Source organism: Perca fluviatilis, chromosome 23 (assembly GCF_010015445.1).
Source record: "Perca fluviatilis chromosome 23, GENO_Pfluv_1.0, whole genome shotgun sequence".
Lineage (NCBI taxonomy): Eukaryota > Metazoa > Chordata > Actinopteri > Perciformes > Percidae > Perca > Perca fluviatilis.
Genome location: NC_053134.1, coordinates 8,937,265 through 8,951,872, shown reverse-complemented (window position 1 = coordinate 8,951,872; position 14,608 = coordinate 8,937,265). Strand labels below are relative to the sequence as shown.

General features: G+C 39.4%; 1 protein-coding gene and 1 long non-coding RNA gene across 3 annotated transcripts in view; one reads left to right on the top strand and one right to left on the bottom strand.

Moving 5' to 3' along the window:
• Positions 1 to 384: 384 nt before the first annotated feature.
• Positions 385 to 14,608, top strand: part of LOC120553608 (probable polypeptide N-acetylgalactosaminyltransferase 8) — a 15,832-nt gene continuing 1,608 nt past the window's right edge. The window contains exons 1-8 of one of the 2 annotated variants that reach the window (XM_039792213.1): positions 385 to 624; positions 4,014 to 4,257; positions 4,866 to 5,032; positions 8,246 to 8,429; positions 8,550 to 8,747; positions 9,457 to 9,571; positions 12,679 to 12,864; positions 13,517 to 13,654. In XM_039792213.1, coding sequence (XP_039648147.1) covers positions 387 to 624; positions 4,014 to 4,257; positions 4,866 to 5,032; positions 8,246 to 8,429; positions 8,550 to 8,747; positions 9,457 to 9,571; positions 12,679 to 12,864; positions 13,517 to 13,654 — 1,470 coding nt within the window. In that variant the 5' untranslated portion in view covers positions 385 to 386. The remainder of the gene's footprint in view (positions 625 to 4,013; positions 4,258 to 4,865; positions 5,033 to 8,245; positions 8,430 to 8,549; positions 8,748 to 9,456; positions 9,572 to 12,678; positions 12,865 to 13,516; positions 13,655 to 14,608) is intronic. The other variant, XM_039792214.1, reaches the window with a different exon arrangement.
• On the bottom strand, positions 8,336 to 10,032 carry LOC120553611. Its single transcript, XR_005638190.1, has 3 exons — positions 9,436 to 10,032; positions 8,871 to 8,906; positions 8,336 to 8,740 (listed from the first exon to the last, which is right to left on the bottom strand). It is a non-coding gene; the product is annotated as an uncharacterized LOC120553611 (long non-coding RNA).

Sequence of the window (14,608 nt, the reverse complement as noted above, 5' to 3'; positions counted from 1 at the left end):
AAGAATACAGCAATGGTTAGTTGTGGGATGCTACTGAAATATTGTTTTGTTCATCAGGAAAAGAGAACGCAATACTCCCTTTACTTTGCTGTTTGCATCTTGTACATTAAGGGGTGCTATCTGTATAGGTAGATGTGAACAGCTTATGACTTGGCCTGAAAAAAAGTTCAGTCAAAAGATTTTTTTTCACTTTAATCCCTGGTGTGTGTGTGTGTGTGTGTGTGTGTGTGTGTGTGTGTGTGTGTGTGTGTGTGTGTGTGTGTGTGTGTGTTTGTGTGTGTGTGTGGTGTGTTTTTTTTTTTTTTTTTTTTTGTGTGTGTGTGTGGGTGTGGAGAAAGAGCGAGCACCTGAAATTAAAGGCCGGGGAATATTTTCTTTTCCTTTCAATGCAAGGCCAAAAAAAAACACATACTATGAACAGAAGCAGCAGGATGAGATCTGGCAGGATTAAAGGATCAATTCTGTTCTTTGCCCTGGCTGTGGCTCTGTTATACCTGGGCTCCATAAAGAGGGAGGTTTATGACCATTCCAAGAGACTCCAGAGGGCCCACCACAATGACTCCATCAGGGATCATGGAATGCTCACAAGGATGGACAAGATCGAAATGGACATCAGCAGGCTGCGTGAGTCTCAGGCCAACAGCTGGTTCTGTCCTTTATTTAAGTATCGAAATTAAGCTTCAACAAAATAAACTTGATTTTAAGATACTTATGCACTGATTTGGGGATTTGCAAGTTAAAAGATGTAGATGTCTAGATTAAATCGGCAATACATTTTGGTTTCAAATAAATAGTTTTTGTGTGTAGCTATTTAAGTTGAATATAACCTGCTTCACATAAAAAAAATCCATTATTAAAATGATGTTAAAATAATGGGTATATTAAATAGGTTTGCAACTAAAATTGATTTTCATTATCAATTTTTGATTATTTGTTTTTCAAATTAAATGTAAGAGGGAAGAGCCCAGGTTGACATTTTTTAATTTCTTGTTTCATACGACCAACATCTTTCCACATCGAAAGATATTTAGTCTACTATCATAGGCTATATGATTAAGTAAAAGCATCAAATAATCACATTGGAAACTGGAAAATATTTGGAATTTTTTGCTTGAAAATTGATTATAAAACAATCAATTGATTATAAATAAGCTGCTAATTAAATTTCTTTTGACCGACTAAGAAACTTTTAGGCTACTTTTCAAGCAAATCAATTCTTACAAAAATGTACTTCTAATTGCCTATGACTTTAGTCCAACCTGCTTTACATGCAGCGATATGATTGCTGCATTTTTGGTGAGTCAGAAGCAGAGAGCTCGAGGCTATCGCAGGTGCTTTGACTTGTGTTTGCCTTTACATTCAAACAAAAAACACAAAAGAAGAGACCAAAATTGCTCATAGCCTACATGTGTGTTGACTCAACAGGGATAACAAGAGAACTTGATATATGAAGAATAAATATTTGAAAGCAATACAAGCAGTACTGCACATTATTCCATTATTTTTATATTCTGAATACATTATTATGAATAATGTCACCTGCCGCCTGAGTTTTCCTTTACATAAAGAATTGACAACCATAAATTGATGCAGAAAAGGCAGACTTTGGTACATACAAATGTAACAGAATGCAGGAAATAAAGGGTTTGATTCTCAAATTTTCCTGGGAGACATGTATTTGGGTATCTGTGTACAGGTAGCAGGAGATTAGATTCGATTTACATTAGTTTCAACTTTGTTGTCATTGTGCAGAGTACAATTATAGAGACAATGAAAGGCAGCTAGCGTCTAACCAGAAGTGCAAAAATGCAGAAAAGTGCAATGTGAACAGTATAGACAGTATAGTATAGACAGGTAGTGCAGTATAAACAGTATATGACATATGGTGCAGTGTAGACAGTAGTATACAGTTAATTAAGTGGTATGGTGTACAGTAAGGATATGTGCAGTGACATTAACAGTAACATTATAAGAGCAGAATAAATATGGATATAGAGTTTGAACAATATAGACAGATATGTGCAGTGTAGTAACAGTAACATTTTAAGAGTAGGAAAAATAAGTATGTGCCGTATGAACAGTATAAAGAGCAGTAGAATATGGGTATGCATAAATGTAGTTACAGTATGTACATATCATAAATATAAATAGAATACTATGGGTGGTATGGGGTAGTGCAAGGCCGTTAAAGAGACTATGAACGCATTGAATAGGATATGTTTAGTTGCTGAAACAGGCAAGGCTACTATTATACGGTAGCCTAAACTCTGAGAAAACGATAACGTTAAGCGCACCAGAATAAAATATAATATTCAGAATTAAACAGTGTGACCAACACTGTAAAAAACTGATTCAGTTAACATCCACAAATGAATAAGCGCAACGATTCAGGGGAGGTTCAGACCTTGGCTGGAGCAGACCACACAGTGAACTCCGAGAAAACATATACATAAATAGATACATTAAGCGCAACAGAATGTTATCCCACAAATGTTCCCATCCCACAATATTCAGAATTAAACACTGTAGCTGACTTACAGATTCAGTGAACATCCACGAATGAACGTAAGTGCGAAGATTCAGTTGAGGTTCAGAGCAGGCTACTACTTCAGGTGAAAAACAAACATCCACAAAACGTAATGAACAAAGTTTTGGTGCTGGAGTAGGTAGCTACTACTGTAGGAGGAGGAAGGGCAATTTGAGTAATGGGTGAAGATTCAGGGGGAGGTTGGCTGGAGCAGGTAGCTACTATTTTAGGAAGGGGGAAGGTAATTAGAGTGGTAAGAAGCTATTTATGGTTCTTTCAATCATAGATTTCTCATTTCTTATCCAAACAACGTCAAACTTGGCACTTCACACACTCGTTCCCCTAGCAAGAAACCTGTCAAGTTTGAACGGTTCGAGAAATATGCAAATAACAGACACTGACATATAGACATTCCTGTAGCCTAATAGATAGCCTATTGAATAACTTGATGATACAGAAGACAAACCATTATGTGGAATGATGCATCATCATGTGATATTTGCAACGATGTGACTCAAAAACAGTGTCTGGTAGCCTGCCTGTTCTGTTTGCCACTTGCTGTTTGTAGTTGGTTGTGCTTTGCATGTGTGGGATTCTGAAACGTCCTTTAATTCGGGAATTGTCGTTTTTTTATTCAAAGTCAAAGACAGTCCAAAGTAGTGCTACTTTGCACATTTTTGTGGGTCTGAGGTGTATGTCACATCTTAGCTGCCAAAGCTCCGCTGCTTTCTTCGACCCTCTCCGTCTCTGGTCCTGCGCTGTGCTCACTCAGTGTGCAGTGTGAGAGGGGGAGTGGCCAGAGGCTGGAGCGGCAAAAGCCAATGTGTGCTTCTTTAACCGATATATATATATTTAACGATATATTTTGCATTTCTAATCCAAACAACGTCAAAACTTGGCACTGCACTTACTTGTGCCCGTAGCAAGACACCTATCAAGTTTGAAATCCATCAGACTAACTGTTCAAGAGATATGTGCATAACAGACACACAGACAGACAGACGTTCCTGTAATTTATAGATAGATGAAAAGTGGTAGGGACAAAGCCCCATATCCCTACCATTAATTACGCCCATGTACAAATATACTTTTGAGTTACTCAAACAGGTAAGAGGGCTTGCTGAGCTGGCCATAATGATGGGAATTATTATTGACCATACTTATTTCTTATGTCTAACCCCCCAAACCCCAGACTTTCTTCTGCTCACCTATTGTGCAATATTTAATACTATTGATAATATTGATAATACTGTGCAATTCCATTACTGTGCAATATCTGTACACTGTGCAATATCATTACTCTCATTGTCCAATATCTATTACTTATGATCACCACTATTGGGCAATATTCAAATAATGTACAATAACCCACACTGCATATCACACTGAATATAAAACCATACTTATTTTTTTCATATGTATATATATGCACATAGCAGAACAAAAAGGGTAAAATAAATACTCAAGTACTCTCTTTTGTCAACAGTCAATCTGATGAATAAACTTGAAAAGAAGAAACTGGTGAAACGCAACAATGCAGAGGTGAAGATGGAGAGGAAGGTTGTGAGGAAGCTATACCCGAACTCAGCTCTGTTCAGAAAGTGGGGTGATGCGCTATCAGAGGAGGAGCAGAAGGAGGCTGAGAGGTTGTTCCAGAGATACGGCTACAACGCCTTCCTCAGCGACAGGCTGCCTCTTAACAGAGAGCTCCCGGATACCAGGCCCACCAGGTGATTGGAACTCATAAACTAGGCCTACTGATAAACGACACAGGGTTCATACACCGGTGTAGTCCCAATGAGCCCCTTTTATGATCAGGGCTGGGTATCGCTACTGATGTCCTATATAGATTTGATTCCGATTCACAAGGTCCCAATCAAATTTGCTTTTCAATTTGATTCGATTCATTATCGATTTGATCAGAGATATTTCAGTTACTATATCAATTTTGCTTGGATAAGAAAGGGATTCTCAGAAAACTAATACTTTAAATTATACAAGGAACCCCTCTAACCTCATTAAAATATTAAAAGTGCTTTCTTCACAAATCCATTCAACATTTATATTCCTTTTGCTCTAAATAATAATCTGAACGATATGAATTCAGCTTTACGCATCTATATTTGTTACATTATTTTGGGACCGATATTGTCATATAACTTAATGTGAACAAATAAACTCTACTACTTCCAATGAGAATGAAGCAAGTGGGTGCACTTAACATTTTAAGGCTGAATAAATGTGAGGTTAGCACCAAACATGTTGACATTTATTTTTTTCTAAAAATGTAATTGCTTTATTCAGACACAAAATCTACAATTAATTTCTCCCCTCACAGGTGCGTTGAGAAAAAGTACCCCGAGGATTTGCCTTCCATCAGCGTTGTGTTAATCTACCTGGATGAAGCTCTTTCTGCCATCAAAAGGGCCATCCGAAGCATCATAGACAAGACGCCAGCTCGGCTGCTGAAAGAAATCATACTGGTGGATGACCACAGCACTAACGGTAGGTCGACCTGCTGTGACAAAATCCTGTTTATGGCTCCTGTCATCATCTGGCTATAGTAAGTAAGCAAAGTGCTATTTGGACTTTTAATAATTTGAAAAATGATACAATATATTTCTCCCCTCCCCTTAGTGGTATTTAGCGATGCAGATAGTTTTAGATATTTGCATTTGAGAGATCTGACTGTTTTTATCGACCAGTGTTGGTAGTAACGGCGTTTAAGTATAACGGCGTTACTAACGGCGTTATTTTTTCAGTAACGGAGTAATCTAATTAATTTCTTTTCCCATTGTTGCAACGCCGTTATCGTTACTGAGAATGTAAAGTGGCGCGTTACTTTGGCTGCACACCAGCTGCCTGGAGAGAGCAGGGCTGGGGATGATGACACCGTTACAAATGCGATGATGATTGGCTGGGTGGGCGGATGCCCTGCTCACACTGTCTCACTGCACGCTCTGACTACCACTAAACACAAGACAGCGACAATGGTGACGAGCCAGGGAAATTCAAAGGTATCGTTCTCGGACTGGAAGTACCGGTGTTCTAACGGAACACCATACCCATCAGAATGGGATACCTTCGGTTAATGCGCATGCGCAGCAGTGAAATTTGTGGGATTGCGCATGCGTTAAATTTAAACCATCATTTCAGTATACCTAAGATTACAAGCGGTAAGTGTTGGTGTATTATATCCAACCCGGTCTCACGGCAGTTCGTGTAAATGGCCACGTTATTCTTAATCTATTGATACGTGTTCACGGAGACGTTTTTCTCGTTTTTTACGTGTAAATGTAACGTTATTTTTTACGTGTAAATGTAACGTTATTTTAGGACTTGTAAATGTAACGTTATTTTTTACGTGTAAATGTAACGTTATTTTAGGACTTGTAAATGTAACGTTATTTTTTACGTGTAAATGTAACGTTATTTTAGGACTTGTAAATGTAACGTTATTTTTTACGTGTAAATGTAACGTTATTTTAGGACTTGTAAATGTAACGTTATTTTCTCGGGGTAAGGACGCCGGGAGGCGGCCGAAAAGGTCGCTCCATAAGCCGCGAGGCGCCCGCTGGGGACCCGCTGGATGAGGTGGCCGGGAGGCGGCCGAAAAGGTCGCTCCATAAGCCGGGAGGTGCCCGCGAGGCGGCCCGCTGGTGAAATACATTACTTTACATTTTCGTCTTGTCCACGTAAACCGACAAAAACGTCTCCGTGAACACGTATCAATAGATTCAAATAACGTCATAATCACGAACTTCCATGAGACCGGGCTGTTATATCGCATTAAACAATGGGCTATCAAAACAGCATACCTCTTTTATAAACTGTATTTTTTTATTAAACCAGGGGTTATCAAAACAGCATACCCCTTTATAAACTGTATTTTTTTTTATTAAACCAGGGGTTATCAAAACAGCATACCCTTCACAAACACTGGTATGCTGTTTTGACAAAGTAGGCCAAATTGACAGACCCCGCTATAAAAGTAAACTTCCGGTATGCTATTCTGACAAAGTATGCTACATCGACAGAACACCGGCACTACTTCTTGCTCATTGAAATTAAAGTCAAAAATATTTATGTAACATGCACGCTATGCCCAGGAAAAAAAGACTTTATCCACACCTGCCTCAAGCAACTTGAATCTTATGAAGCACCTCACATCAACACATGCTAACACGACACTTGTTGCTGCTGCTAACCCAACCCCAAGCCCAAATGCAGCTCGCGTGAGCTCCAGCGAAGGAGGCAGAGCCACTCTGTTAAAACAAGCAGCACCGTTCATCTAAACACACAAAGATGACACAGAGCTGGATTAAAATTGGCAAAGTATCCCTTTAAGTAAACAGTACAATACGCATCTGTCCACTAGTCAGTACATGTATGCAAAGAGGGAGTGGTGAGGAGTGTTAAGGCTGTTTTAAGGCTCTGAATTTCCGGAGAAAACAAACCCATGTGACGCGTTCGTCCAATCAGCTGCCGGTTTTCATTTCTTGGGCAACATTACAGATTAGCGCCGCCTGCTGTTATAGAGATGTATTATGTCTCGTCTCCTCTCGTCTTTTTGGTCTGTTCTGTGGCAGTTTTTTGGACCTCGGGGACGCGACTAATCATATTGACGGGGTTTTCTGTCAACGGTCGCCCGTCGGCTATATGTGTCTACACCATTAGAATAACTGAAAGACAAATGACAATGTAAGTCAGCAGGGCCAGGGAAAGAGGATCTTGCGGGTCTGATAGCCTCCTGAAGCCAGCCTGCTCAGGTGTGTTTCATCTCTGATGGCGCTCAGCTCATCCCATCAATTTCCTGGGTCACATGTGACCCAGGAAATTGAGTTCTGGGTTAAATTAAAATTCTGACTTTAATCTCAGATTAAAGTCAGAATTCTGAGCAAAAAAGTCAGAAAACTTTTTTTAAGTAAAAAAAAAAAGTCTGAATTCTGACTTTAAACTTAAAAAAAAATGTTCTGGGTTAAATTCATAATTCTTAATTAAAAGTCAAAATTCTGACTTTAATCTCAGATTAAAGTCAGAATTCTGAGCAAAAAAGTCAGAAAACTTTTTTTCTTAGTATTGAGTTTTATTTTTTTTAAGTAAAAAAAAAAAAGTCAGAATTCTGACTTTAAACTTAAAAAAAAAATGTTCACGTGGCCCTAATCCTGTTCCGTATGTGATGTTGATGAGAGTGAAAAATAATTGATGCATACTCCCAGGAGCAGTAGTCTTTCCATGGTTCTGCTGACAAATGAACCAAACTGGAAAAAAAAATCACCTCCTCATTGGCGGATGTAACAAGGAAGGACAAGATAGGTCCAACCCTGAGGCCGTCTTAGGTGGGAAGATCTATAGATAGTTAGCTTAGCATAAAGACTGAAAACACCTGGTTAGCCTGGTTCTGTATCAGCACCTCCAAAGCACCATAGTTAACTACCCAATAAACTCCCAATAACAGGTTAAATTTGTGTTTGAGTGTTGATCTTCTGATCTGACTCTCAGCACTAAGTTAATAAGCGTATATTTTACAAAAATGTCAATTATATTTCATTGTGAGCACCACAAATTCAAGTGAAGTTTTACTATTTTGGGTGAACCAATCCTTTAAGATTGGGTATTTTGTGGTTCAACAATAAGATATTGGTTGGTTGGATGATTGATTGACATGGCCAACTAGACTGAATCTACAGCTCTGATTATCATCTTTACTTTCTGCAGAGGATTTAATGGAGAAACTGGATGAATACATCAACTCTATCGACGAGGAGTTGCCAGGCCTGGTGAAGAAAGTCAGGCACTCTGAGCAGCTCGGCCTCACCCAGGCAAGACTGTCGGGATGGAGGGCTGCTGTGGGGGACGTGGTGGCCATCTTAGACGCTCACATAGAAGTCCATGTACAATGGTTGGTGATCTGAGTTGTTACAGCTTAGTTTGCCTTGCTGTGCTACAGTGGTGATAATTATCATCTATTTCTGATTTGTCAAGACATACAGCATAAGTAAAACTGTCACTGTGTGTCCAGGGCTGAACCGTTGTTAGCACGGATTAAAGAGGACCGGACTGTGATATTGACACCAGTGTTTGACAAAGTCAATTTTGATGACTTGACACTGACTCCCTATATACCTTTTGCGGATGCCTTCGACTGGGCTCTGTGGTGCATGTACGAGTCCTTCAGACCTGAGTGGTACGCTTTAAAGGACGACTCACAACCTGGAAAGTAAGTTTATATTGTCAGTTCATCCAAATCACGCACACAAAAAACTTTCACACTTCAATAGTTCAGTTGATAGTGAATTTTGATAATTTCTGAGAGTTAGATGATAAGATCAATACCACTCACATGTTCCTTTTTAATATGAAGCATGGGACATTGGTTCTGAAAAGAGACAGGAGAAACAGTTCTTATTTGTATTCCGCCAACGCCAAAATATTTCCCTTTTTTATAGTGTTTTTATTTTTTCAGGCTATTACCTCCACTAACGAAGTGCCATAGGATAATTACGTGCAGACAAAGTACTTCATGGTATATGTTTTTATAGTCTTGCTTTGCCAGACCTTCCTCCCCCACGGCGCTGCAGAGGAGGGTCTGGCTAGTCCACACAGCATTCCCGGAATGGGAGAAAAACGTGCTCTGGTTTATTGGCATTTCTTTAAACCAGCATGTACTGTAAATTATCTATTTTATGGCTTTAAAATAAGATATTTTTTTTAAATAAGTACTTCTCAAATATTGGCCCTGGTGAAAGAAGATATTATCTCAGTAAATGTAAACAAATGTATGGCGGGAAAAGGTTTTTCCGTGTGACCCTGAGAAAGTGACGCATTAACAACTGTAATTACTCTTGTATCTAAAGTGCATTGACAATGTTTGAAGTGTGGTTGGTGTTGTCATTTCAAAGTCTTACCTATTCAAATTCTGTCTTCAGGAGCCCCTCCATAATGGGTATTCTTGTAGCTGATCGAAAGTTCTTTGGCGAGATCGGAAGCCTTGATGGTGGAATGAAAATATATGGTGGTGAAAATGTGGAACTCGGCATCCGGGTGAGATTTTTAGGGTGTATTAAAGTGACTTAAACACTGTAATTAAAGTCCAAAACGTTATTTTACGTCATCTTGAAGAACTGTCACACGTTTGTTGTAGATGTAGAATGGTTGTTCAAATGTTACCTGATTTTACCTGATTTGAACCATGCTACCATCATAATACTAGAGAGGGAAGTTTTCCACTTTGGTCCAGACTGAAATATCTTAACTACTACTTCATTGTTGCCATGACATCTTATACAGACGTTCACGGTCTCCAGGCGATGTGTCTAATTGACTTTCCATCTAGCACAATCATTAGGTCAACATTTTTGTTTGTTGTTTAATGACCAAATGCCTGAAAAACTATTTAGTGAATGTTGGAATGCTAATAGGCTAAACTAAGATGGTAAACAATACCCACTTTACATCAGCATGTTAGTATTATTATCATTGGTTAGCTGACATTAGCATTTAGCTCGAAATAGAGCCTCACAGAGATGCTAGCATTACTGTAAGGCACTAGCAAACCTTGACTCTCTGAACCCCCTACCCTTGTTGGGGGGGAGGTGGGCTACCAGAATAGCTTATTGTGTCCTCTCTTATAGTACAACAAAAGTTAGTTATGATGACAATTCAATTTTATTATAGTGTCAAATTATAATAGAAGTTATCTCAGGACACTTAACAGATAAAGTAAGTCTAGACCCCACTCTCTAATTTACAGAGACCCAACAATTCCCACAAGAGCATGCATTTGGTGCAACAGTGGCAAGGAAAAACTTCCTTTTTAACAAGCAGAAATCTCAGACAGAACCTGACTCTTGGTGGGCTGCCATATGACGCAAATTCCAAACCTGAAACATAAATTAAGACGCTAATCCAGCATTAGTAGTGAGCAAACAGCACGGAGAGAGTGAGAGTAATAGCCAAAACAAAAAACAGCTGATTTCTTAAATCAAATTGGTGTGGGAGATCTGGGTTCGATTCCAACTGCGATACATCAACCAATGTGTCCCTGAGCAAGACATTTAACCCATAGTTGCTCCAGAGGCATATATAGCAATTGTAAGTCGCTTCGGATAAAAGTGTCAGCTAAATGACATGTAATGTAATGTAAAAAATACAAATCGTCCTTACAAATAACCGCATCATCACACAAGCTGTGTGTGTGTGCACTTCAGTAGAATATGGGGACAACAGGTTGGGGTGCTAAAACACATGACAGCCAGCCCCTCCTGCTCCTACCACAACCTCCTAATACTGTATGTATGTTACGTTTATTTGAAACAGTCCTTGTAATAATGTTAAATGCACAGATTGACCGGTAATTCTGCATGATGACGTTAAACCTTACATACAAAACAGTGACAGCGGTGGCCAGAATAAAATCAGGCCTATCAGACTTACCCAATGATGATCGCTTTATTTGAAAACAAATTCATGTGTAATTAATGGAGTTAAATTGCCTCTCAAAGCATTGTTTTTTCTGCACCAAATTAAACTCTGTTGTAGGTCTTTCTTTGCTAATTAACTCCAACTTTTCATTAAAAGTTAATTTTGAAAACAGCGTGGATAATAAATTCGCAACGATCTCCTCCTCCATAGCTATGGTCCTCCTCACTAATGTTACTTGTGGCTTCCATCGTGAACCAGCAGGCTAGCTAGCCAGTTTATTTATTTTATTAGGACAAATCACATTAATCCAAATTTCTGTAAATGCGCCAGTGTTAGCCAGACGGCTAATTTTCAGCTGTAGTCCAAGTTACCCAGCATGCATGTCTTTATGGTGGGAGGAAACCCACCCAAACAAAGGAAGAACATGCAAACTCCACGCAGAAGGGCCCTGCCTGAAATGAGGAACGAACCAGGGATCAAACTTTGCAGTACCAACTTGCTGTGAGGCAGAAGTGCAAACCACTGAGCCACCGTGCCACCTTTTGGTGCTCATGGATTTACAGCGCACTACAGCATGGATGTTGACGGTGCTAACTTGTAATCATAGACTGTAAATATTTACAGTCTATGCCTGTAATTCGTATCCCCCACAGCGGGCAGAATGTGTCATGAAGTTAACGTTAACAAAGCCCCCTCCCCATTTAGAGTGAAGATATGTCTTAGTCAATTGACTGTCGGTTCTCTGTAAATTTATAGCTGGACCACCAAACGCAGAGCTGAAAGCATCACATTTTCTTTCCATTAACTGCAGAGGCAGCAAAATTCTGATAAGTCGACACCCTTCACTTTCCAACACAAACTAAATAGGCAGGTTTTAGGGGTTTTAAAGGGTTTCTTTTCCTCAAAAACGTTTTGTTTAGATGTTTATTGTCAAATTACGAATTGATAAAATAAAATTACAACTGATGACTTTTCAAAATATTATCAACAAACAGTTTTATCCAATCACAGTTGCTGTTTCTGTTACGACGATACTAATAAATATTTTGGACTTGGCTGTGCTTTGGATAACTTTGGGGGTGATATGAAGATATTTTTTGACGGCCCTTGCGGTTCTCCTGTCTGTACAGTGTGTTTCTTTGTGATTTCTGCTAAGCTAAGCTAATATTATAATGCAGAGATCTTCAACAAGGGGTCTGGGACCCCTAGGGGGTCCTCAGAGTTACTCCAGGGGGGCCACCAAATTCTTAATGTTTTGAAAGTTTTTTTCAACATGTAAAATGTCTTAATGTGAATCCAACATATTAGCACATATAAATCAGCCTCTTTCTGAAAAAAACATTATTGATAGGCTTACTGGCCTATAGGTAAGGTAATCACTAAGATATCAATAGGATACAGTTCATCCCAAAGGATTCACTGTGCCACATGTATGTTTAACATTAAAAGACGATTTATAAAATCATGCCAACAATTATTATTCTAATAGCATCGTATTCCATGAACTAAAAATGTATGTATTTAGGCCACCCTGTTATTGTAGGTCCAGTTTTATATGCAACTAATTTTAAACAAAATATGTAGTAGGGGGTCCCTGATCCGTATCTCTTCCAGTTAAGGGGTCCTTGGCCTAAAAAACATTGAAGACCCCCTGGTATAATTTATATAGTGTGTTAAATGCCCTGAAAATATTACATATTAAATATCTGACCTTTGTGTTTTGGCAGGTGTGGCTGTGTGGAGGAAGCATAGAAGTTATACCTTGCTCTAAAATTGCCCACATTGAACGGGCCAAAAAGCCTTATCTTCCAGACTTGAGTGAAATGATGAAGCGTAATGCACTGAGGGTGGCAGAGGTGTGGATGGACGAATATAAATACAATGTCAACATTGCTTGGAACCTTCCCATAGAGGTAATGGATGACACACAATTCATCACATAAATTACAACTTAATACACAAATTAGGCCTAATAAAAGTGTTTTTATGACTAATGCTATAGGCCAGGTTCCCAACCTTTTTTCCTTGGCGCCCCCCCTACTCATGTCCAAGAAAAGCTGAGCCCCCCCCCCAAAAAAAAACTGAAGTTGAGGTAACTCTTGAGATAGAGCCTTACTTTCTTTTTTGATACAGAGCAGTTATCAGCACTTTTACGTTTCTCCGCCATGTTTCATTCATAAAATAGTGATGCCGTGGCGGCAGGAAAAACGAGGATGATAGCAGCTAGCAGATGACCTGATGACAGCAAGGGTCCCAGGTTAAGAGGTCCCAGAGGTTTGGCCTACTAAGTAGCCTGCCTACAATTTTAAGCGAGAACAAAAATATATAGTTTTCATACAGACTTTTGTATGCATTATATATTCTAGTGTATTATCATAATGTGTTTAACATGTGCAATTTTTTTTTTTTACCTCGGCCTCAAACCAGATAAAGACTTGTGCCCCCCCTGTGATCTTTGCCGTCCCCCTGAGGGGTGCCCGGACCCCAGGTTGGGAACCACTGCTATAGGCATTGTTCCTCTTACTTATCAAAACATATTTTGATCATGTGTTTCTTCCCCTACAGAAACACGGGATAGATATCGGTGATGTGTCGGAGAGGAAAAGGCTGAGAGAGAAGCTTAAATGCAAGCCCTTTCAGTGGTATCTTGATAATATTTACCCCCAGCTGGACCCTCTGCAGGACCTGCTAGGTTATGGAGCGGTGAGTAGAAACAATTTCAGATGTGACTATATTTGAAATCTGAATTTGCAGGTGTCACTTCTGCAGAATCTGTCGTTTAGGTTTAAGTTCAAACACTTGACATTTTTTCTCTGTTGATTCTCTTTGAAGACTCTCAATCATCCAAGTCATATTATATACCAGTACTGTGCAAAAGTTTTAGGCAGGTATGAAAAAATGCTGTAAACTAAGAATGCTTTCAAAAATGGAAGTGTTAATAGTTTATTTTCATCAATTAACAAAATGCAGTGAATGAACAGAAGAGAAATCTAAATCAAATCAATATTTGGTGTGACCACCCTTTGCCTTCAAGACAGCATCAATTCTTCTAGGTACACTTGCACACAGTTTTTGAAGGAACTCGGCAGGTAGGTTATTCCTAAAACATCTTGGAGAACTAACCACAGATCTTCTGTGGATGTAGGCTTCCTCAAATCCTTCTGTCTTTTCATGTTATCCCAGACACGATGATGATGCTGAGATCAGAGTCTGTGGGGTCCATGCCATCACTTCCAGGACTTCTTGTTCTTCTTTACACTGAAGATGGTTCTTAATGACCTCGGCTGTATGTTTGGGGTCGTTGTCCTGCTGCAGAATAAATTATGGGGCCAATCATATGCCTCCCTGATGGTATTGCATGATGGATAAGTATCTGCCTGTATTTCTCAGCATTGAGGACACCATTAATCCTGACCAAATCACCAACTCCATTTGCAGAAATGCAGCCCAGAACTTGCAAGGAACCTCCACCATGCTTCACTGTTGCCTGCAGACACTCATTATTGTACCGCTCTGAACAACCTGCCTTCTGCTACAGCCAAATATTTCTAATTTTGACTCATCAGTCCAGAACACCTGCTGCCATTTTTCTGCACCTCAGTTTCTATGTTTTTGAGCATAGCTGAGTCACTTGGCCTTGTTTTTATGTCGGAGGTA